This window comes from Drosophila albomicans, chromosome 2L (assembly GCF_009650485.2).
Source record: "Drosophila albomicans strain 15112-1751.03 chromosome 2L, ASM965048v2, whole genome shotgun sequence".
Lineage (NCBI taxonomy): Eukaryota > Metazoa > Arthropoda > Insecta > Diptera > Drosophilidae > Drosophila > Drosophila albomicans.
In genome coordinates this window covers 6,891,164-6,915,357 of record NC_047628.2, presented here as the reverse complement: position 1 = coordinate 6,915,357, position 24,194 = coordinate 6,891,164, and the positions used below count along the sequence as shown (strand labels likewise).

At 35.8% G+C, this 24,194-nt stretch overlaps 3 protein-coding genes across 3 annotated transcripts; 2 read left to right on the top strand and 1 right to left on the bottom strand.

The window, feature by feature from the left end:
• Positions 1-939: 939 nt before the first annotated feature.
• LOC117564173 (pyruvate kinase) lies at positions 940-2,945 on the bottom strand. Its single transcript, XM_034242841.2, has one exon. The coding sequence runs from the start codon at positions 2,830-2,832 to the stop codon at positions 1,138-1,140; it is 1,695 nt and encodes a 564-aa protein (XP_034098732.1). The 5' UTR covers positions 2,833-2,945; the 3' UTR covers positions 940-1,137.
• A 137-nt stretch (positions 2,946-3,082) lies between these two features.
• On the top strand, positions 3,083-6,808 carry LOC117564172 (coatomer subunit beta). Its single transcript, XM_034242839.2, has 7 exons — positions 3,083-3,798; positions 3,870-5,164; positions 5,233-5,888; positions 5,953-6,114; positions 6,177-6,450; positions 6,511-6,616; positions 6,686-6,808. The coding sequence occupies exons 1-7, from the start codon at positions 3,487-3,489 to the stop codon at positions 6,749-6,751; spliced, it is 2,871 nt and encodes a 956-aa protein (XP_034098730.2). The 5' UTR covers positions 3,083-3,486; the 3' UTR covers positions 6,752-6,808.
• Positions 6,809-15,579: 8,771 nt separating this feature from the next.
• On the top strand, positions 15,580-17,139 carry LOC127565103 (gustatory and pheromone receptor 39a-like). The gene is made up of 3 exons (XM_052002229.1): positions 15,580-15,703; positions 15,938-16,227; positions 17,119-17,139. Exons 1-3 carry the CDS (start codon positions 15,580-15,582, stop codon positions 17,137-17,139), a joined length of 435 nt encoding a protein of 144 aa, XP_051858189.1.
• Positions 17,140-24,194: the final 7,055 nt, after the last annotated feature.

Below are 24,194 nucleotides of genomic sequence, written 5' to 3'. Positions count from 1 at the left end.
CCTTTTCTGCCTTTGTGCCCTTGGTAATCTTACAAAAATTTTATTTTTTGATGAATTATACTCAAAGGAGCTTTCATCTGTCCATAGAACGCTCCTCCAGAACTCCTTTGGCTTATTGACATATTCCTTTGCAAATGACAGTCTTTTGAGCTTGTTTGCTTTTGTTATATATGGGACTTCTTTGACTTTATAAGTCTTAAAATCATATTCTTTTAATCGTCTACGAACTGTGCGCTCACTAATTGGTGTCTTAGCTGACAAATTAAATTGATCTGCTGCGGATTGGGGCTTTAGTAAAACATTTTTTTTAAATTCCCGTAATAGAACTCGGTCATCGCTGAGATCTGTTTTGCGCTTAGCACCTGATCTTCTTAAATTACGCATGTCATTATGCTTTTTAAACTTTTTTGATTTGGTAGTGCACAGTTTGACGCGACACATTATACTCATTGGCAATGTCTTTGACTGATATTCCAGCGTTAAACTTTGCTACCATTGAAGATCTGGTAACCAAACTTAGCTCAGCTGTTTTACCCATGTTATTTAATAATTGTTAATAACTTTCTATTTTAATAACAAGGTTTAATATTGCTCAAAGTTAAACACAGAAGTTCTTTAAATTTCGCGTGCTTAAAAGTGTAAAAATATTTCCATAAAGATGCTGTCAAAATACTTGTGCCACGCAAAAAGCCGTTGTCTGCATGCATTCTTATCAGTAGAAAGAGAATGCAAAAGGTAAACGAAATAAAATTTGGCATGCACATAGCTAAAAATAGATTCTTTGTTTTGCGCCTCATTTTCGCACCGTTATTTGACGAATTCAAGCAAAGCTAAGTTCAATAGTCAAAAAGAGTTTCGTCAAAATAATTGTGCCGACTAGTGTAAGACCAGCATCAAACAAAGTGACTTATGTAAAACCAATTAAGAAATGCATGTTTATCACGTATCACCCAAGACTGAAAGGTAGTATTTGGTGTTTATTTCTAAATATTATGCACAGCACTAAACAATGATACAAAAAATTTTAACGACTTCCTAATATTTCATAATATTTCACCTGACAGAATTTGATAGTCAACCGTTTAGCAGGGTTCGGCGCAACACAATCTCGAAGAAACTGCAAATCGTATCAAGTAATTAGACATACTTGGCCGAGCCTTTGGTTGATACTTTTAAAATTGAAGAACCCAATTTCGTGGGTTCAGCCTGCAGCACTGTATTCTTTCGAGCATTATTCTGATCTGCACGGAAAAGACAATCCATTTGATCGGCCTCGAAAAATGCGTAAACCACACGGACATTGTTGGTGAAACCTCCGCCATCCTTCCAAGCACTTACAATGACAATGGGATCGCCATCATTTATTAATTCCAACTTCTTAGCAGTTGTTAGAGCAAATTTAACTCTCGCATCGACATCACTTGAATAGTTCTCCGCACAATCGGCGGTATACAGTAATGGCAATACACCACAGTGTAAATTGACCCATCGAGATGCCCTCTCACATCGAGTAACCGCCAGAACTGGACAACGTGGTCGAAACTTGCTCAGTAGGGCAGCTGAGCGTCCCGATGTTGTAAGTACAATGATCAATGTGGCCTTTGTGCGTCGGGCTGTCTCAATAGCAGTTATGGCCACCGAATGAGAGGCGTCGAGTTCGCCGTGTGTTTCGTGAACCAGATCATCGAAGAGATTGCGATACCAAACAACCTTTTCAGCTTCACGGCAGAGAGTATCGCACATGCTCACCGTTTCCATGGGATACAGACCTATTGCCACCTCGGAGGAGAGCAAAATGCAGTCGACGCCATCAATGACAGCATTGGCCAGATCAAAGCACTCTGCTCTGGTCGGATATGGATTGACACGCATTGACTCAAGTACATTGGATGCCACAATTACGGGTTTGCCAGCTTTGTTGCACTGCCCCAATACCGATTTCTGGGTAATGAAAAGCTTTTCAATTGGTATTTGTGTGCCCAGATCGGCTCGACTCAACAGCAATCCATCAGCTGCATTCATTATTTCCGGTACACGACTCAATGAAATTTTACTGTCTATTTTGGCAATCACTTTGATGTGTTTGCCCTTATCACCGAGTACAGCTCGTAACTCCTTAATGTTCTTGGCACATCGTACGCCCGATGCAAATAGGATGTCAATATTAGCCCTCACGCTGAATTGCAAGTCGTCCATATCTTTTTCAGAGACAGCTGGTAAATCAATCTCAACCTCTGGCAATATAACGTTGCAATTATTGCCGAGCCAGCCGCCTTGAATTACCTCACAGAGAAGACCATCCACGCCCACCTCAAGTATGGTTAAATAGAGCTTGCCATCATCGACGAAGACTCGATCTTCTGGCTTGGCCATATTTATAATGTTTGGATAGTCGACATACACAGCTTCTCTGCTGCCCTTGTCGTAAAGATCTCGATTTATGGATAACCGTATACTTTCTCCATTGCGGAGTAAAATCTCATTGCCACCCTCTAATAAGCCAGTGCGAATTTGCGGACCTCGAGTGTCAACACCAAAAGCCACGGAAATTGATTGTCCAGTCTCGGTTTTAATGCGATGAAGAGCAGTGTTAACCAACTCAATGGTTTCCGTGTGTGCTTCATGCGATTCATGCGCAAAATTCAATCGAAATATATTGACTCCCTTCATTAGCATATTGTAAATAGTTTCCACATTTCGGGATGCTCGAGATATAGTTGCAATAATCGAAACCAGGCGACGTTGCGTAGATGTTTTCTTCACGTTCAGTTCGCATAAATGACCAAGTTGCGTAGAACCCTTTCTAATGTTGTCTTTCGCGGTATGAGACATTATGATTTACCAATATATAAAAATCTTACGGAGAATTTGATATATATATTTTTTTTTGTATTACTTTCAGATTTAACAAAAATATGTTTCACATATCTGAAAAGACTTTATGACAGTTCTTAAACTTTCTATGTATCTTGAAAACCAAAAAACAAACCAAATAAGTGTTCTACAGATTAGTGGCTACACATTATTATTTTCAGAATTTAAAAAATTTAATATATAAACAATGTTGACTAAACTTTTAAATTCATAGCTTTATCATTTAATGATAAAAATACCTATTGCATTCAATCTTCACGATTTTGATCAAATTTCAAATTTAACCCGGCAAATGGCAACGCTGCGACCTAGCACGATGGCGGGTGGCGCCATCTCCCGAAAAACTGTTTGATATTTTGAGCATTGCTTACAGCTGACTGATTCAGTGTGACCAGCCTTGATTGCGCATATCTGGCCGCACTTGGCTCACACAGAAAGCAGTTGGCCATCTGGTCACACAGTTACTTTGGTCCGAAACAAATGACACGTCAAGTGAATTGTATGTCGGTCTCAGGCAAACAGTGAACTAAAACGCCTTGAAATTATAAAGATAACTGTCAGAAACTGAATTAAATTCGTGGACAGCATTGCTGGTTAACACCAATTGTCAAAATGAGCCAAGTGCCGTGTTACACCATCATTAACTCGCCGGATCTCGAGGTGCCGAACGAGATGCAGCTGAAGCAAGACCTCGAAAAAGGCGACACGAATGTAAAAATTGAGACACTCAAAAAGGTGATCAAGCTGCTGCTAAATGGCGAACGGTATCCAGGTCTCATTATGACCATCATACGCTTCGTGCTGCCCGTGCAGAATCATACGATCAAGAAGCTACTGCTCATCTTCTGGGAGATTGTACCCAAAACATCTTCCGATGGCAAATTGCTGCAAGAGATGATACTAGTGTGCGACGCCTATCGCAAGGTGAGTTATCGAATCAACAACGCAGATATCGATTAACTGTTTAACTCATTACTCATCGACTTATTGTTTAGGATCTACAACATCCCAATGAGTTTCTACGGGGCTCCACACTGCGTTTCCTCTGCAAGCTGAAGGAGCCCGAGCTACTCGAGCCTCTGATGCCGGCCATACGCGCCTGCCTCGATCATCGTCACTCGTATGTACGTCGCAATGCGGTACTTGCGATCTTTACCATCTACAAGAACTTTGATTGGCTGGTTCCCGATGGACCCGAATTGATTGCCACATTCCTGGACACACAGCAGGACATGTCGTGCAAGCGCAATGCATTCCTCATGCTCCTGCATGCCGATCAGGAGCGTGCTCTCAACTATTTGGCGTCGTGTATCGATCAGGTGCAGAGCTTTGGTGACATATTGCAGCTGGTGATCGTGGAGCTCATCTATAAGGTGTGTCATGCAAATCCAGCTGAGCGTTCCCGCTTTATACGCTGCATCTACAATCTGCTGAACTCCTCATCGAATGCCGTGCGCTACGAAGCCGCCGGCACACTCATCACACTCTCGCTGGCACCCACAGCGATCAAAGCAGCCGCTGGATGTTACATTGAGTTAATTGTGAAGGAGAGCGACAATAATGTGAAACTGATTGTGCTGGATCGTTTGATTGCAATGAAGGAGAACGAGCACATGGAGAAAGTGATGCAGGATCTGGTTATGGATGTGCTACGTGTGCTGGCCGCACCCGACATTGAGGTGCGTCGCAAGACCTTGGCTCTAGCCATGGATTTGGTGTATTCGCGCAACATCAATGAGATGGTGCAGGTCCTCCAGAAGGAGGTGGCCAAGACCCACAATGTGGAGCACGAGGATACGGGCAAATATCGCCAGCTGTTGGTGCGCACCCTGCACACGTGCTCAATCAAGTTCCCCGACGTGGCCGGCAGTGTGATCCCCGTACTGGTTGAGTTCTTGTCGGATACCAATGAATTGGCTGCCGTTGATGTGCTGATCTTTATACGCGAAGCCATCCAGAAGTTCCCGGCATTGCGAGCGCTGATCATTAAGCATTTGATTGAGGCCTTCCCACAAATCAAGTCGTCGAAGATACATCGTGCTGCTGTCTGGATATTGGGCGAGTATGTGGAGGGTGCACAGATCTTGGAAGTGATTGCGGCCATACAGCAAACGCTGGGCGACATTCCCATGGTGGATGCGGAGCAGCGTCATTTGGCCGGTGATCAGAGCGAGGAACAGCTGCAACAGCAGCAACAGTCTGGCAGCGATGCCAACAACACCACAAACAGCAGCAACAAGGTCACATCCGATGGCACTTATGCTACACAGAGCGCCTACAGCTTGGCTCCGTAAGTAACGACAAACCAAGAAAATACTTGCCAGCAATTTACTATCATATCTCCCTTTATTCTTACAGTGTTGCTAAGAAGGAGAAACGTCCGCCATTGCGACAGTATTTAATGGATGGCGACTTCTTCATTGGTGCCGCCCTCTCAGCCACCTTGACCAAGTTGGCCCTACGCTATGCTGAACTGCAACCGGATGCACGCACACAGAATCGTGTCACAACACAGGTGATGCTTATCATGAGCTCCATTTTGCATCTTGGCAAATCTGGTTTCCCCACCAAGCCCATAACATACGATGATTCCGATCGCATCATGATTTGCTTGCGCACTTTGAGCGAGCGCACACCCGAAGCTGTTGCTGTATTTATGCACGATTGTCGTGATGCCCTGGGCAAGATGTTGGACGCACAGCATGAGGAGGATCAACGCATGCTAAAGGAGAAGCAACGTGCCACAGCCAAGGTACAACCAGATTCGCCAGTCTGTTTTGCTCAGCTCTCAAATGGACGCGACAATCAGCTAGGCGAGAATGTGTTCGAGTCGAGTCTGAATCAGGCTTTAGCTGGCACCAAAAATGCCCAGATCAGTGACGTATCGTCGCCCAACAATAAGCTCAACAAGGTCACACAGCTGACGGGCTTCTCAGATCCTGTCTATGCCGAGGCCTACGTCAATGTAAATCAATATGACATTGTCTTGGATGTGCTAATTGTGAACCAGACAAGTGAGTGACATCAATCAATTAAAATGCCCCTGAATTAATTGATTGTCCATACTTATATTCATAGATGACACACTGCAAAACTGCACACTGGAATTGGCCACATTAGGTGATCTGAAGCTAGTGGAACGTCCGCAACCCGTTGTGTTGGCGCCGCATGATTTCTGCAATATTAAAGCCAATGTGAAGGTCTCATCCACCGAGAACGGCATCATTTTTGGCAACATTGGTAAATCTTGATTACTTCAATATTAACTAATCAGTTATTGTAAAAATTATGTACTTTTACAGTTTATGATACAGCGCTGAATACAAATGTTGTGGTACTCAATACCATACACATTGATATCATGGATTACATTATCCCGGCCAGCTGCACCGACACCGAGTTCCGTCAGATGTGGCAAGACTTTGAGTGGGAAAACAAGGTCACCGTAAACACCACCTTCACAGATCTGCACGAGTATCTCAAGCATCTGCTGAAGAGCACAAACATGAAATGCCTGACGCCCGAGAAAGCATTATCGGGTCAATGCGGCTTTATGGCCGCCAACATGTACGCCAAGTGAGTACCTAAACTTATTGCTCTAGGATCTTTAATAATGACACATTTCGATCTTAACAGATCCATCTTCGGAGAGAACGCTTTAGCTAATCTCAGCATTGAGAAGCCCGTCGATGATCCAGACTCAAAAGTCACCGGTCACATACGAATTCGTGCCAAGAGTCAGGTTAGTTTGTTTTGGGAATTTCTGTTATTATGTTTACTAATAATAATTTTAATATGACCATTCTTTCAGGGCATGGCCCTTAGCCTGGGCGATAAGATCAGCTCCTCACAAAAGCAATCGGTGCAGGCCGCCTAATATATTAATAAACTAACATTTTATTAAATAAAAATCACTTTAAATTATCAATACAAAGCTACTGTAGTTTTTAACACATTTCATACACAAATCAAACTCGAAGAAATGAGACCACCCTTTTTGGATTGAAATTGTTTTTAAACTGTCAGATAAGATTTGATTCTTAATTTAGAATATTGTTAGTCGATTTAACAGAATTTAAAGACGATAAAGCCGTCTTGTTCAAAACATGCAAAAGGAAATTTAAAATGTAAGCAAATGTAATATGTTTATTTGCGTATCTATGGTTATTCTGACATTTGCTTCTATTGACAAATGAATTATGATCAATGCCAAAAAGCAACAAACAAGTATCACATAAAACTAATAATACTTAACAATGCACGTCTAATGCTCAGGCTCCATCTCATTCATGTTGGCAGCTGAGTTGAACTATTGAGGTTATCTTAATACAGGCAGGAAGTCGCAAAGTACGTCATTGTGATAGAGGAGGAGAGAGAGGCAAAACTTATGTGTACATACATATACATACATATATGTATATTCTACATTTGTGTTGCGGTAGAACTTAACTTGGAGTCCAAGCTGCGTATGAGTAATATTTTTTTGTGTGATTTATGTGTTTGGCGTAAGATGTGCTGATACTGATATTGAAAGAGGAGAGACCGTCGCCCGGTAGTTCTATGTAGGTTTTTGAATTTCATATTCCATTTTGAAAAATAGGATTGGAGCAGATCTTTTCCAATGATTTTCCTTGGACTTTTCTTACTTTTTCTTACTTTTCCAACATTATTTTGATTGTACCAAAGGCGAAACATATTGACATATTGTTTGTGATTAGCACCACTATTAGTGTTAAGTCAATAATAATGTAATAAAATGTCTTTTAGTTTCTAAGATCCTTCAGCGCAAAGAGATTAAGAGTCAGTCAGTGGGACAGTCGACTCCGGCTACTTATCCTATTCATAAATACATTTTCTGTCAACATACAGCTCTAAAGACTGAATTTCTTCTTTGTTTTTTTTGATAAAGAGTCGATTTTTGTCATTCAACAATTAAAGAAAAGGTTCATCAGTTATTTTATCATTTGTATGTATTTGTATAGTTTCAGAGTTACAAGGTTTAGCTTAATAATTTTAACAGAAATAATTTTAAGTATCGGAAAAAATGCATTATACATATGTACGTAAAACTAAAGGTATGAAGGAGTACAATAATTGGTTTGACGTTTTCAATGACATATGTATGATATGTACTTCCTATATTAAAAATGGGTATACAAATATCATAAGTTAAAAATTTTGTTTATTAATTAAAATAGTCTCATCTTGTAATTTTTTTATGTTAATACATTTAGATTTGAAAATAAAAAGCTCTTAATTGTTAAAATTTTTTAACTCTCTTAATATATGCAACTAATACGTACATTAAACACTAGATAAAAGTGTCTATTAGCTATTGTATCATTGTGGTTGCTTTCAATAATACTACATAAAAGTTCTTGTCCTGATAATAAACATTTGTTATAATTATTGAACTCTAACTTATCCACTTCGCTTAAGAGCTTTGCATTTTTAAACTGTTTTTTTATCAACCTCATCAATTTTTAACGCAAACATTTTTGATCGAAGACCAAAAAACTCAAGTATTGGCTGTCCGTTAAGTTTATCTTTAAAGCCCTTAATTTCAAATTTCTTAGCAGCTTCATCAGAATAATACGATGCATCAAATTTGACATCAACATCATCTCGAATATCATTATAAAAATGATTTGTTTTTATAGTATATATAATCGAATCATTATCGATGTGATTTAATTTTACATTTTCACCGAATTTAGGTTTCACATAATTATAATGAAAATCGTAAACTTTCCACCTTGATAATTCCATTAGAACAAACCCCAAATATGAAGGTTTATTATACAAAATATTGAATCTCTTCATTTGGATAGCACAAGAATTCTCACTCAATATTTGGCAACTATGAAAATTATTTTTAGCAATTAAATATCTAGCACATATTCTTTCTTGACCACCGCCATCGTCCTTTGAATGAGATTGCCACTCAGAAATCAATTTAACATCAACCCTTTTTTCAACATTTTCAATTGTTTTCTCAAACACGGAATTATTTAACAATCGGAAAAAATCTTTTTCAAAAGTATTTTTGCACTTGCTCTGTGCGATTTGTTCAGATCTATGTATGTTTTCAGCCATGGCTTCTGAAGGAAGCGAACGCCCCTATGAATTTTCTTTAATTGTAAGCCATAACTGAGACATTGCTGTAAATTTTTGTAGTGTATAATATAATTTTTTTTATCACCCAAGTCGGCAATTAATTGTTTAACTTTTGCCGATTGTGTGGGTAATATGTTGCTCGGGCAAAATGGAAGGTCGTTATGATAATCGTGAATATTATATGGATATACCAAGTCCACTTCAAAAATATAGCCATACTCTAAATCAATTGGGATCTTTAAAACATCAACATTTTGAAGTTCACTTTGTAATAACCATTTAAACCCAGCATATGGAAGAGGTTGAGACATTGCCCAATCATTCAAATTATTCGCCTCCAAATACATTAAAAACGAAGATTCTTTAGATGGATCATATGTGGAGATGTACTTATTATTAGCCAGTGAATAACGATGACAGCACTGTACTAAACCATAACGAATACCTGACTGAACAAATGTGTGTAGATCTATATTTGTGAAGATATCTAGTTCAATTTTCGTGGTCTTTAACATTGCCTCCCACGATAAACTAGGTATTGTGTAAAAATGAGCTGGATCAAGAGAAAATATTCGTAGACATAGCTTTCGAAAATATTCAAAAACATCAACCAATAAAAACACATTACTTTTCAAATACAACTCTAAATAGTCTTCAAGAGTTGTGCATGAAAAATCATTCCAAATGTTAAGTGCATGAGTATAATTTTCTTCTGAATTTTCTGATAAATCGGTTTCATTTGACAAGCTCTTGAATGCTTCTCTTGGTGGTAAAGAAGTTTCTTCAAGATTAATTAGTGTATTTTGATAAGGCAATGTCACTTTTCTACGCATCAATTTGAATTGAGATTCACATTTAAAATGAGTTTTAACTGTAATCAATTGCTCTTCATTTAGATTATTTGCAAGAATATCCAAGCTAGATGGCATAAATCGATGTGAGTCGAGAAAACGAATTTGCAGATCTCTTTTATAACAAACTTTGATTATTTTTGAAATTGAAATGTACTTTTCCTTATTGATAGGGAGCAATTTAACTTCACCGGAGGAGGATGCAAGAACTTTAATTAGAAATTTATAATCATATTTAGAGAAATTGTGCAAATATACTGGTATAAAGGGTTCAATTTTATATTTCAATTTGCATTCCTTATGTGCAGCACCTCTGAATTTTCCTGTTATATCACAATGATCTTTAACCCTATCTAAATCCAAAGCTCCTTCACAAATATGACAAGTAATTGATTGCTGAAACTCCTCCTCTTCTTCTGAGCTCATAGTTGGTGATACTTTCTTACTCAAATATCTTAGATAAATATTTGTTAAATCATCAATTAGACTCCTAAGAAAATTTATACCATGATTTCTCGTTTGTAAAACAAACTTATCCAAACCATTATCATATTCACACTTAATATAGTATGCATATGCTTCTGGTATATTCCTATTACACATTGTGAATTTCGAACTTACTTCTGAATTTCTTGGTTTAAGAAAATCTGCATAAGCTACAAACGGCAGAGGTAATGATTTTTGATAATTCTGGAACTTTACCACCGCATTCAGAGGATTGGGCAATGTACAAACTTTTCCATTGCACATCTCCTTGTGCTTCAAGAAGTCCTGTTCACTCATTTTAAAGTTGAGACATATGTCACAATACCATTTCTTTTGCCCAGTTTGTGATGAGAATAAACTAGAAATATAAAATTCACTTAATAAGAAAATAATGCATACGTAATAAACATTTTCAGTACTTACTCTGACAAATTGTTGATCCATGTGTAATGATATTTGTTTCTCTCCTCAACCAACAACATATTTATGTGATGCTCTTTTATTTCTTTTGTATAAAAAATGAGTCCATACACGTTTTCGTTCTCTGAATCGTACCCGAAAAGCGTAATGCTTATTGTTGGGTTCAAATTCAAAAACATTTTAATGTCTCGAGGACTTAGAGGAAACGGTAAGCCACTAAAATTTAGTGTTATTTCATCGTTTATTTCGATAAAATCATCAAATATTCGTACATCGTATGATGATGTTCTAAGCTTTAGCTTCGTTGATAAAGCAGCAATAACTGTCCACTTAAAACAGAATACATCTTTGTTTTGTACATTTACAACAGCCGTTTCGTACCTTAGCTTATGTGGTAATTCAATTGGCATGTACTTGTTAAAATTCATTTCCAAACGAGGAATCCAAAGTAGCTGCCAACCACTATCGCTCTCCTGAAACTCATCCATTTTGGAAATTATTGTTTTTCCATGTTCCATAAATGATTGTTCCAAGTCGCAGCACATGGTTTCAATTGTCATATTTGATTGAAATGATTTAATATCCGCATATTCCACACCGTCCTTCAAAAGTATGTACTCAGCAAACACTTCAAAATTGACTTTGGCCGAAGCATAACTATTTAATAAATTCTCACCATGAAGGGCGAAAGCTTCGAATGCTTCATTTAAGAAATCCACAGCCATCCTTACTTCAGGCCCCTCATTTAAATACTTATAATGAAGCACGCTGCAAGTGAATGCCGCCGAAATCTTCTTTATCCGGCTATTAATCGGTTCTATTACTCTTATTATATGCTGCTCTGAACGCACATGTTGACGGTATCCCATTTCGTTTAAGAACAACATACCATTACAGAGATTGCAATAATTTGGGTTTTGCATGATATTAAATTTTTTTTTGTTTAATTTTTAAGGGTTTTAAAAACAGAAACGATCTGCACTAAACGGAATTCAAAATCAGACTGATCCCAGAGCCTCAGCTCATTTATTTTTTAAGTAATATTATCTTAAAATTATCTAGGTTTACATCTACCTGCCATGACGCCGTTTTGTCGCTTGTGCTATTACGGTTTCATACTCGTATCCTTGACAGACGCACGCAATTTTTACATTTTTTAGTTAACATCCGCAGGTAATTTTTTTTTTTTACAGTTTTTAGGTACTGTGCGTAGGTCAGTTCTTCTAAAATCTTCTTTTGCCTTCTTAAGGGTGATTATTGAGAATTTTAAAAAAGATTCAGAAACCATCTGGTATTCATACCCGCTACCCATGGCGGCAGGAAATACCGTCCGTCTGTCCCTCAGACAGCATTTGTTATGTTTGCACGCAGATCAAGTTTGTTTCAAATTTTTGCTACGCCCACTTCCGCCACGCAAATCAAAAAATCGAATACCAAGCGTAATTTTAAAGCTAGAGCAAATTTTGATGTACTATATACAATAAAACTTATAGTATTTATGATTTCTGAAAATTGATGCGATCAGATAAAAATTGTGGAAGTTATTGAAGAATTTTGTATGGGCAAAAACGCCTACTTACTAGGGGTGTGAGTCTGAATTGGCCGAGAATCTGGTACATTGTGCCGTCTATGGTATATTTTGAATGTGGTGCTATATCGATATAACAAATATACCGTTAGGTATATATTTGTAGTATTTTTGGAGCATTTTCGGAATATTTAGAAAATAATACCAGAATATTTTGCTTTTATTCAAAATGGGTAGCGAGTATCTCACAGTCGAGCACACTCGACTGTAGCTTTCTTACTTGTTTCGTTAATATTTGTATATTTAAGTTTCCGTATTTTTGGTTTTTTAAGATTTGTTTCATTTATCCTCAGGATGCTGACAGCACAAAACCACTAATTTGGAAGTATGAACTGCGTTTCCCAAAATAGGCATTACGTTTATCAATTTTAATCACTTGCAGTTCTTTATCATGTACACTTTAACAAATTAAAGTAATATTCAGTAAATTTTCAGTGCTGGTTGGTTTAATTGCATACATATTTAATCCTAAGGGACTTATCATAGGTATGTAATTGACTTATAAACGTTGAAAATCGCCAGCAGAAGTTAGGAATTCATTAAATTAGTATAAAAGGATTCATGTAATGATGAAACACCAATACCCTAAAAGAGTCTTTTAAGATGATTAAGGTATAAAAATCGTCTATTATGTTAGGAAATCATAAATAAAATGTATTTTTGTAACTTAATTAAAAATAAAATCTTTAAGAAATTACATTTATTAATAAACTTAGGTGTTACGTTGTGTTGTGTAATAAAAGTATACACTTTTTCTGAGCCGACAGTTGGAACGGAGTATTCAACCACATCTTTTTCATTTCATGCCATACTATAGACAATACTTTATTCATGTGTATTGTCAGTGCCAGTTTAGAAGCCTAAGAATGGAAGAAACGCTGCAAATTTACTTGGAATTCCTGTATGGAATGCTATATACAAGAATTATTTACGATTCAAACCGAAAGTGTTATCGACTTAGGCAAAGTATAAAGTTCTACATCAAGTACTGTGTGCTCCAAACTTTGTTATTCTGGTGTGCTTACTACTCGATAAAGGAATGGGAAATTATGTTCGACTTAACTACCTTCATTGTGGTCGATGTCTTCATACATATAGCCTACGCCAGTGAATCGATATCCTTGATGATTCAACTTCTATGGTCGCTGATGCAGCAGCGACGTCAACTGAACCTTTTGCGACGCCTTCAGAGATTGTCGAAGGATTGTAATGAACTTAAAGTGCCCCATTGGATGTTGTGGTGCTGGCTAAGCTTCTGTTTAATGTACCATATTGCATACCTATTACTGCAACTATTTGATGACCTTCTATGCCGCATTGATCACTGTCATGTCACAGATTTTGCACCAATATAGGCAAAAGCTTGAATCGGCTCTGAAGGAAAAACAATCATTAAAGCAGTTAGAGAAGATTGTATTGCGTAACATAAAAGTACATGACGAGATTTTGTCTCTTGCCGAGCAGCATTTTTTTTTTTTTTTTTTTTTTTTTTTTGGGGGCTTCGCTTTTATTTATTGAATCTTCTCCTAAATTTTGAGACTAACAATAAGTTTACGAATCTTAACATTAAAATTTATCTAACAGTGTGTTAAAACTGCATTCTGGTTGCGCGTCAAGTCGGTCGCTGGGTAGGTAAGTCATTGCGACGAAGACGTGATTGGTTGCTCAACCTTGTTAGACCTCTCGCCAGGTGGTTAGGGTGCAACAGTAGCTTGGTAAAGTACTTTTCTTTCTGTTCTGCGATCACTTCTTTGACTGGTAAGTCGCGTTGTATGTTTTCGTTGCAAACGTACCACGGTGCCCCGGTGATGGTTCTCAAGATCTTTGACTGAGCTCGCTGGACTATGTCTATATTACTATTGCTGGCATTCCCCCATAACTGGGAGCCGTACATCCATATAGGTTTTAGTACCGAGTTATACAGCAGGACTTTATATTCAAGGCTAAGGGGAGACCGAGCGTTGATAAGCCAATGAAGGCTGCTGGCTTTTAGCTTTAGATGTGTTCTTTTGGCTTCAATGTGCCGGCGCCATGTGAGTCTTCTGTCAAGGTGTACTCCTAGATATGTCACTTCGTCTGCTTGCGGGAGTAGAGCCAAGCATGTAAACATCATCTATGGACCTCTAATCATATTACACCTGATATTTTCCACCCTTGCCCTTTCGTCGAGTTTGTACTACCTATCGCAGCATTTTTCTATAAGACCATTCCCCTGGGTATTAACAAATGGTTTTTATGCGGCCTTACCATTTTCATATAATCAACTTAGCGACGAGGTAGGTAATGCTTATAACTGTATTATATTTATGTATGTCAGAGCATTTTGCTTAAAGTTCGTTCAGTTTCATCAAATTGAATTTTAGAATATTGTATGTAAAACATATTAGATCATTTAAGCAGTATAATTATTCATTTTTGGTCTTACTCACATTTAACTTAATAGAAATTTTGTATGGCCAACTCATCAGTTTAAAGTATTTATTAAGAGACTATTTAGTTTGGCACACAAAGGGGATTAATTATAAATTCCTAACTATTTCAATAGCTACAAGTATTTCGATTTCCCAAATTGGTAGTTTAGTTAATTCGTTCCCTTCATCAATAGTCGGACAATTCGATTTGTCTAAAATTAAATATTAATGCAATGGATGTGAAAACTAGTACGAGAAGTGATCGGCTGTGAAATATGCTCTAACATTTCTTAGGGTTAAAGAAAACAATAATTAAGCTACACTGAATTAAAAAAAAACAAAAACTTGTAGAGTGTCGTTAAATTAATTTTGCACTCTACTGTTAAAGAAATTAAAACCTTCTGCTTTCCAATCATTACAAAGTTCTAATTAATCAAAAAAGTTTATAAAAATTTCTGTACAAACTGTGCAAATTACCAATGTCCTACCCCACAAAGTTATTCTACTCGTGTTCCCAAAATATAGTATACCATATTGTTATTTATTGTTCTTTCCCTCAGTATGAAGTTCAGTTGTGAGTAAGTGTTTCATCAGTTCACGCACGTGCCACTCTAGAAAAATGCGACTCTTTAGTTTTGTGCTATATCAACGTTACTTGGGAATTTCAGATCTGGGTTATTCAGATTATAAGGAATGTTACGTACTTAAGCAGTCTTGGACGTGCTACTTCGTACGTTTTCTACTAATTGGAAGTCTTGTTTCTGGTATAATATGCGCACCGCATCTATGGTTTTATGATCATCAACATGCTATTTCAATAACCGGCAATGCCATGGATTATATAGTGATCTTGGTAGGCTGCTTTAGCCAATTGATTGCCATCCTATGGCTATATATTTATCAGAACTCCCAAGTCATGCTGCTACGCCAAATATCCAATGCCGCACAAGAAATGCGTATTTACAGCCTGAATACACGGTTTTCGCGTTGGCTTTTTCGACTTTGGGTCATCTTCTGTATTTACAAAACGTTTGATACTGCAGCTTTGGCAACTTACGATATTCAGTTCAAATTGAAGTATTCAATTTTGTTATTCAACTATTTAATACGTGAGAATTACGAATATTATATAATTAGCTGCTATAGTGCCTTAGCTTATGCTATAAATCATTTAATGCAAGCACAAACAGCTCGAATCAAATACCATCTTCAATGTGGCTCTTTGTCCCTCCATGAGCTGACGAAGAGACTCTACATTAGTGATAAACTACACTCGATTTGCCAGGATGGGATGGTGCAAATTTATGGTATCCCTTTACTGTTTATATATTTCAACTTAATTGTTGATGCTGTGCAAATTGTTTACATGGCTCTACCTAAAGATACACTATGCTATAAGGACTTGCTGCTTCTTATTAGATGGATGCTGCCGCTCACTATTTATTTGAGCTTGCCTTTGCTAATAAACTTAGAGGAAGAGGTGAGTCATACTTCGTATACTTTTATAAATTAAATATCAAATTGCGTGCTTATTAATTGGAAAAACTTAAAGAGACCTTAAGAACCTCAATAACCAACCTTAAGTTTACAATATTCTACAAACGATACTTCTGTTATCAAGGCAACACAGTCCAATTATGAATCACGTCAATATTTAAAAATATGAATGATGCTTAAAATAATTTCCTGTAGTTCTGTGTAAGATTTTGGATTTCGTATTGTTCTATTTTTAAAAATTTGATTGAAGCGGTACTTTTTCAATGACATTTCTTGAACTTTTCTTGCATTTGCCAAAATATTATTTTTCTTTACAAAAGTCGAAACATATTGTTTTCCAAAATTGGAGTTAAGTTTACTTCTGGCAATTTCTCAATTCCGCATTAAAATATATGCGCACATCAATAACTAATGTCATAAAATGTCTTACAGTTTCTAAGATCCTTGAGCATCCTTAAAAAAAGTGGGTTTACCAGATATTTTGGCATTTTTATTTAATACAGTTTACAGTATATCTTACTTAAATTAACAATTACTTTAAATATATTATAATATTTAGATCACTAATACATATATCTACACATACATTTTATATTTTTGGTATTCAAATGTTGTTATGTTATTATTTAAATTTTAAATTAAAGCGACTTTTAATGTTGGTATAAAATGGCACTATTGTTCGATGCTAGATGGTTATAAAGGAGTACAATGATTGTTTTCATGTTTTCAATAACGTAATAAGAAATGCTAGTTGGATATACATATGTACTTTCTATATGAGCAATGTCATAAATTAATGTAATCAGTTTATATTCTATTTTATTAATTAAAATTGTCTCTTTTCATAATTTTCTTAATGTTAATACATTTATAGTTAAAGATAAAGAGCTTCTAATTGTTAAATTTTTTACCTCTCAATATCTGCAACTAATCCCTCATTCCTCTATGTACATTAAGCGCTAGATAAATATGTCCATGAGCTATTGTATCAAAGTGGTTACTTTCAATGATACGTTTATCGTCATCACTATATAAATGTGTTTGTTCTGATATTAAACATTTTTTACAATTATCAAAATCTAACTTATCCACAGCACTTCGTTTGAGAACTTTGGATTTTTCAATTGTTTTTTTATCATCTCCATCAATTTTATACGCAAACATTTTTGATCGAAGACCAACAAACTCAAGTATTGGTTTTCCGTTAAGTTTATCTTTAAAGCCTTTAATTTTAAATTTCTCTGCAGCTTCATCAGAATAATCCGGTGTATCAATATCACCACGAATATTATTATAAAAATCATTTGTTTTTATAGTATATATAAATGAATCGTTATCGATGTAATTTAATTTTACATTTTCACAGAATTTAGGTTTCATATAATTATAGTGAAAATCGTACATTTTCCACTTTGATAATTCCAATAGAACAAACCCTAAATATAAGGGCTTATTATACAAAACATTCACTCTCTTCATTTGTATAGCACAAAAATTCTCACTCAATGGTTGACAACTGTGAAAATTACTTTTAGCAATTAAATATCTAGCACATATTCTTTTCCGACCACTGCCATCATCCATTGAAGCAGATTCCCACTCAGAAATCAATTTAACATCAACCCTTTCATCAACATTTTCTATTGATTTCTCAAACACGGAATTATTTAACAATTGGAAAAAATCTTTTTCAAAATTATTTTTAGCATTTGCTTTGTGCGATTTGTTCAGATCTATGTATGTTTTAAGCCATGGCTTCTGAAGGAAACGAACGCCCCTATGAATTTTCTTTAATTTTAAGCCATAACTCAGACATTGCTGTAAATTTTTATAGTGAATAATATATTTTTTTTTATCACACAAGTCGGCAATTAATTTTTTAACTTTTGCCGATTGCACGGGTAATCTTTTACTCGGGCAAAATGGAAGATCGTTATGATAATCGTGAATATTATATGGATATACCAAGTCCACTTCAAAAATATAGCCATACTCTAAATCAATTGGGATCTTTAAAACATCAACATTTTGAAGTTCACTTTCTAATAACCATTCAAATCCCGCATATGGAAGAGGTTGAGACATTGCCCAATCATTCAAATTATTCGCCTCTAAATACATTAAAAATGAAGATTCTTTGGATGGATCATATGTGGAAATATACTTATTATTAGCCAGTGAATAACGATGACAGCACTGTACTAAGCCTCCACGAATACCTGATTGAACAAATGTGTGCAGATCTATATCTGTGAAGATATCTAATTCTATTTTTGTGGTCTTTAACATTGCCTCCCACGATAAACTAGGTATTGTGTAAAAATGAGCTGGATCAAGAGAAAATATTCGTAGACAAAGCTTTCGAAAATATTCAAACACATCTACCAATAAGAACACATTACTTTTCAAATACAACTCCAAATAGTCTTCAAGAGTTTTGCATGAAAAATCATTCCAAATGTTAAGTGCATGAGTATAATTTTCCTCTAAATTCTCTGATAATTCGGTTTGGTTTGACAATCTGTTGAATGCTTCTCTTGGTGGTAAAGAAGTTTCTTCAAGTTTAATATGTGTATCTTGATAAGGCAATGTCACTTGTCTACGCATCAATTTGAATTGAGATTCACATTTGAAATGAGTTTTAACTGTAATCAATTGCTCTTCATTTAGATTATTTGCAAGAGTATCCAAGCCAGATGGCATAAATCGATGTGAGTCTAGAAAACGAATTTCCAGATCCCTTTTATAACAAATTTTCATTATTTTTGAAATTGAAATGTACTCTTCCTTATTGGTGGGGAGTAATTTAACTTCACCGGAACAGGATAAAAGATCATTAATAAGTAATTTAAAATCATATTTAGAGAAATTATGCAAATATACTGGTATAAAGGGTTCAATTCTATATTTCAATTTGCATGCCATATGTGCAGCACCCCTGTATTTACCTGTCATATTGCAATGATCCCTAATCTTATGTAAATCCAAAGCTCCCTCACAAATATGGCAATTAATTGATTGCTGAAACTTCTCCTCTTCTTCTGAACTCATAATTGGGGATTCTTTCCTACTTATATACTTAATATAAATATTTGTTAAATCATGAATCAGACTCATAAGAAAATATATACCATTACTTCTCGTTTGAACAACAAACTTATCTAAACTATTATCATATTCACACTTTATATAGTATGCATATGCTTGTGGTATATTTCCATTGCACATTGGGAATTTCGAATTTACTTCTGAATTTCTTGGTTGAAGAAAATCTGCATAAGCTACAAACGGCACTGGTAATGTTTTTTGAAAGTTGTTAAACTTTAACAACGCATTCAGAGGACTGGGCAATGAACAAAGTTTTCCATTGCACATCTCCTTGTGCTTCAAGAAGTCCTGTTCACTCATTTTAGAGTTGAGACATATGTCACAATACCATTTCTTCTGCCTAGATCTCCCAGTTTGTGATGCAAATAAACTAGAAATAAAAAATGCACTTAATTTCAAAATCATGCACAGAAAATAAAAATGCACAGAACTTACGCTGACAATTTATGGATCCATGTATAATGATATTTGTTCTCGTCCTCCACCAACAACATATTTATGTGATGGTCCTTTATTTCGTTTGTATAAAAAATGGGTCCAAACACGTTTTCATTCTCTGAGTCGTACCCGAAAAGCGTAATGCTTATTGTCGGATTCAAATCCAAAAACATTTGAATGTCTCGAGGACTTAATGGAAATGTTAAGCCACTAAAATTTAGTGTTATTTCATCGTTTATTTTGATAAAATCATCAAAAATTCGTACATTGTATGATGAACATCTATAAGGCATTCGCTTCCTCGATAAAGCAGCAATAACAGTCCACTTAAAACAGAATACATCTTTGTTCTGCACATTGATAACTGCTTTCTTGTGCCTAAGCTTATATGGTAATTCAATAAATGCTGCACCTCTTATTGGCATGTACTTGTTAAAATTCATTTCCAAACGAAGAATCCAATTTAGCCGCCAACCACTATCACTCTCCTGAAACTCATCAATTTTGGTAATTATTGTTTCTGCATGTTCTTTAAATGATTGTTGTAAGTTGCAGCACATGATTTCAATTGTCATATTTGATTGAAATGATTTAATATCCGTGTATTCCACTTCGTCCTTCAAAAGTGTATACTGAGCAAACAATTCAAAATTGACTTTGGCCGACATATAACTATTCAATACATTTGATAAATGAGGAACGTAAGCTTCGCCTGCTTCATTTAAGAACTCTGGTGGCATTTTTACTCCAGTCCACTCATTTAAATACTTATATCGAAGTAAGCGGCCAGTGAATGCTGCCGAAATCTTCTTTAACCGGCTATTAATCGGTTCTATTACTCTCATCTTATGCTGCTCTGAACGCAAATGATGATGGTATCCCATTCCTTTTGAGGACAACACAACATTACAGAGATTGCAATAACTTTGGTTTTGCATGATAATAAATGGTTTATGTTTTTTTCTTATTTTTTAACTTTTGAGGGCTTTGAAAACAGAAACGATCTGCACTAGACGGATTTCAAAATCAGACTGATCCCAGAGCCTCAGTTAATTTATTTTTAAAGTAATATTATCTTAAAATTATCTAGGTTTACATCTACCTGCCATGACGCCGTTTTGCCGCTTGTGCTATTATACGGTTTCATATCCTTGACAGACGCACGCAATTTTTACATTTTTTAGATAACATCCTTGACATCCGCAGGTCATTTTTATACCCGCTACCCATAGGGTAGAAGGGTATTATAACTTTGTGCCGACAGGAAATGTATGTATCAGGTAGAGGGAGGCATCTCCGACCGTATAAAGTATATACTATATATAGTATATTCTTGATCAGCGCCAACAGCCGAGACGATCTAGCCATGTTCCACTAATTTGGAAAAATGAACTGCGTTTCCCAAAAATAGGCATTGCGCATATCAATTTTAATCACTTGCAGTCGCTTATCATGTACACTTTAACAAATTAAAGTAATATTCAGAAAATTTTCAGTGCTGGTTGGTTTAATTGCATACAAATTAAATCCTAAGAGACTTAGGTATGTAATTGACTTATAAACGTTGAAAATCGCCAGCAGAAGTTAGGAATTCATTAAATTAGTATAAAAGGATTCATGTAATGATGAAACACCAATACCCTAAAAGAGTCTTTTAAGATGATTGAGGTATAAAAATCATATATTAGCAAATCATAAAAAATAGATTTTTGCAACTTAATTAAAAATTCAATCTTTAAGAACTCACATTTATTAATAAACTTAGGTGATAAGTTGAGTTGTGTAATAAAAGTATACACTTTTTCTGAGCCCACAGTTGGAACGGAGTATTCAACCACATCTTTTTCATTTCATGACATAGACAATACTTTATTCATGAGTATTGTCAGTGCCAGTTTAGAAGCCTTAGAATGGAAGAAACGCTGCAAATTTACTTGGAATTCCTGTATGGAATGCTATATACAAGAATTATTTACGATTCAAACCGAAAGTGTTATCGACTTAAGCAAAGTATGAAGTTCTACATCAAGTACAGTGTGCTGCAAACTGTGTTATTCTGGTGTGCTTACTACTCGATAAAGGAATGGGAAATTATGTTCGACTTAACTACCTTCATTGTGGTTGATTTCTTCGTACATATGGCCTACGCCAGTGAATCAATATCCTTGATGATTCAACTTCTATGGTCGCTGATGCAGCAGCGACGTCAACTGAATCTTTTGCGACGCCTTCAGAGATTGTCGAAGGATTGTGATGAACTTAAAGTGCCCCGTTGGATGTTGTGGTGCTGGCTAAGCTTCTGTTTAATGTACCCTCTGAATACACTATTTCAATATGGATCTCTCATTTTTACGGATCTTTCCTATATCCGACTATTTTCGAGTTCCATTTTGCATACCTACTACTGCAACTATTTGATGACGTTCTATGCCGCATTGATCACTGTCATGGCACAGATTTTGCACAAATATAGGCTAAAGCTTGAATCAGCAATGAAGGAAAAACAACCATTAAAACAATTAAAGAAGATTGTATTGCGTAACATTAAAGTACATGACGAGATTTTGTCTCTTGCCGAGCAGCATGTAAACATCATCTATGGACCTCTAATCATATTACACCTGATATTTTCCACACTTGCCCTTCCGTCGAGTTTGTACTACCTATCGCAGCATTTATCTATAAGACCATTTCCCTGGGTATTAACAAATGGTTTTTATGCGGCTTTACCATTTTCATGTAGTCAACTTGGCGACGAGGTACGTAATCCTTATATCTTTATTATATTAATGTAAGAGCATTTTGCTTTAAGTTCGCTCAGTTTCATTAAATTGAATTTTAGAATATTGTATGTAAAACATATTAGATAATTTAAGCAGCATTATTATTATGTTTTTGGCCATTTAACTTACTAAAATTTCTATGAGCAACTCATCAGCTTAAAGTAATTTATTAAGAGACTGTTGGATCTGGCACACAGTGGGGATTAATTATTAATTCCTGACTATTTCAATGGCAACAAGTATTTCGATTTCCCACATTGGTAGTTTAGTTAATCCATTCAATATGAAAAATGAAATATTAATGCAATGGAAGTGAAAACTAGTACGAGAAGTGATCGGCTGTGAAATATGCTCTAACCTTTTCTTAGGGTTAAAGAAAACAATAATTAAGCTACACTGAATGTGTCGTAACATTAATTTTGTATACTACTTTTAAAGAAATTAAAACCTTCTGCTTCTCAATCATTACAAGGTTCTAATTAATCAAAAAGGTTATACAAATTTCAGTACAAACTGTGCCAATTGCAAATGTCCTACCCCACAAAGTTATTCTACTCGTGTTCCCAAAATATAGTATACCATATTGTTATTTATTGTTCTTTCACTCAGTATGAAGTCAGTTGTGAGTGAGTGTTTCATCAGTTCACGCACGTGCCACTCTAGAAAAATGCGACTCTTTAGTTTTGTGCTATATCAACGTTACTTGGGAATTTCAGATCTGGGTTATTCAGATTATAAGGAATGTTACGTACTTAAGCAGTCTTGGACGTGCTACTTCGTACGTTTTCTACTAATTGGAATTCTTGTTTCCGGTATAATGTGCGTACCGCATCTGTGGTTTCATGATCATCAACATGCTATTTTAATAACCATTAATGCCATGAATTACTTAGAGATCTTGGTAAGCTGCTTTAGCCAATTGATTGCTATCCTATGGCTATATATTTATCAGAACTCCCAAGTTATCCTGCTACGCCAAATATCCAATGCCGCACGAGAAATGCGTATTCACAGCCTGAATACACGGTTTTCGCGTTGGCTTTTTCGACTTTGGGTCATCTTCTGCATTTACAAAATATTTGATACTGCAGTTTTGGCAATTTACGATATTCAGTTCAAATTGAAGTATTCAATTTTGTTTTTCAACTATTTAATACGTGAGAATTATGAATTTTATATAATTAGCTGCTATAGTGCCTTAGCTTATGCTATAAATCATTTGATGCAAGCACAAAGAGCTCGAATTAAATACCATCTTCAATGTGGCTCTTTGTCCCTCCATGAGCTGGGGAAAAGACTCTACATTAGTGATAAACTGCACTCGATTTGCCAGGATGGGATGGTGCAAATTTATGGTATCCCTTTACTGTTTATATATTTCAACTTAATTGTTGATGCTGTGCAAATTGGTTACATGGCTCTACCTAAAGATACACTATGCTATAAGGACTTGCTGCTTCTTATTAGATGGATGCTGCCGCTCACTATTTATGTGAGCTTGCCTTTGCTAATTAACTTAGAGGAAGAGGTGAGTCACATTTTTACTTTATTTTTATAAATAAAATATCAAATAGTTTGCTTATTAATTGGAAAAACTAAAAATGACTTTAAGTACCTCAAG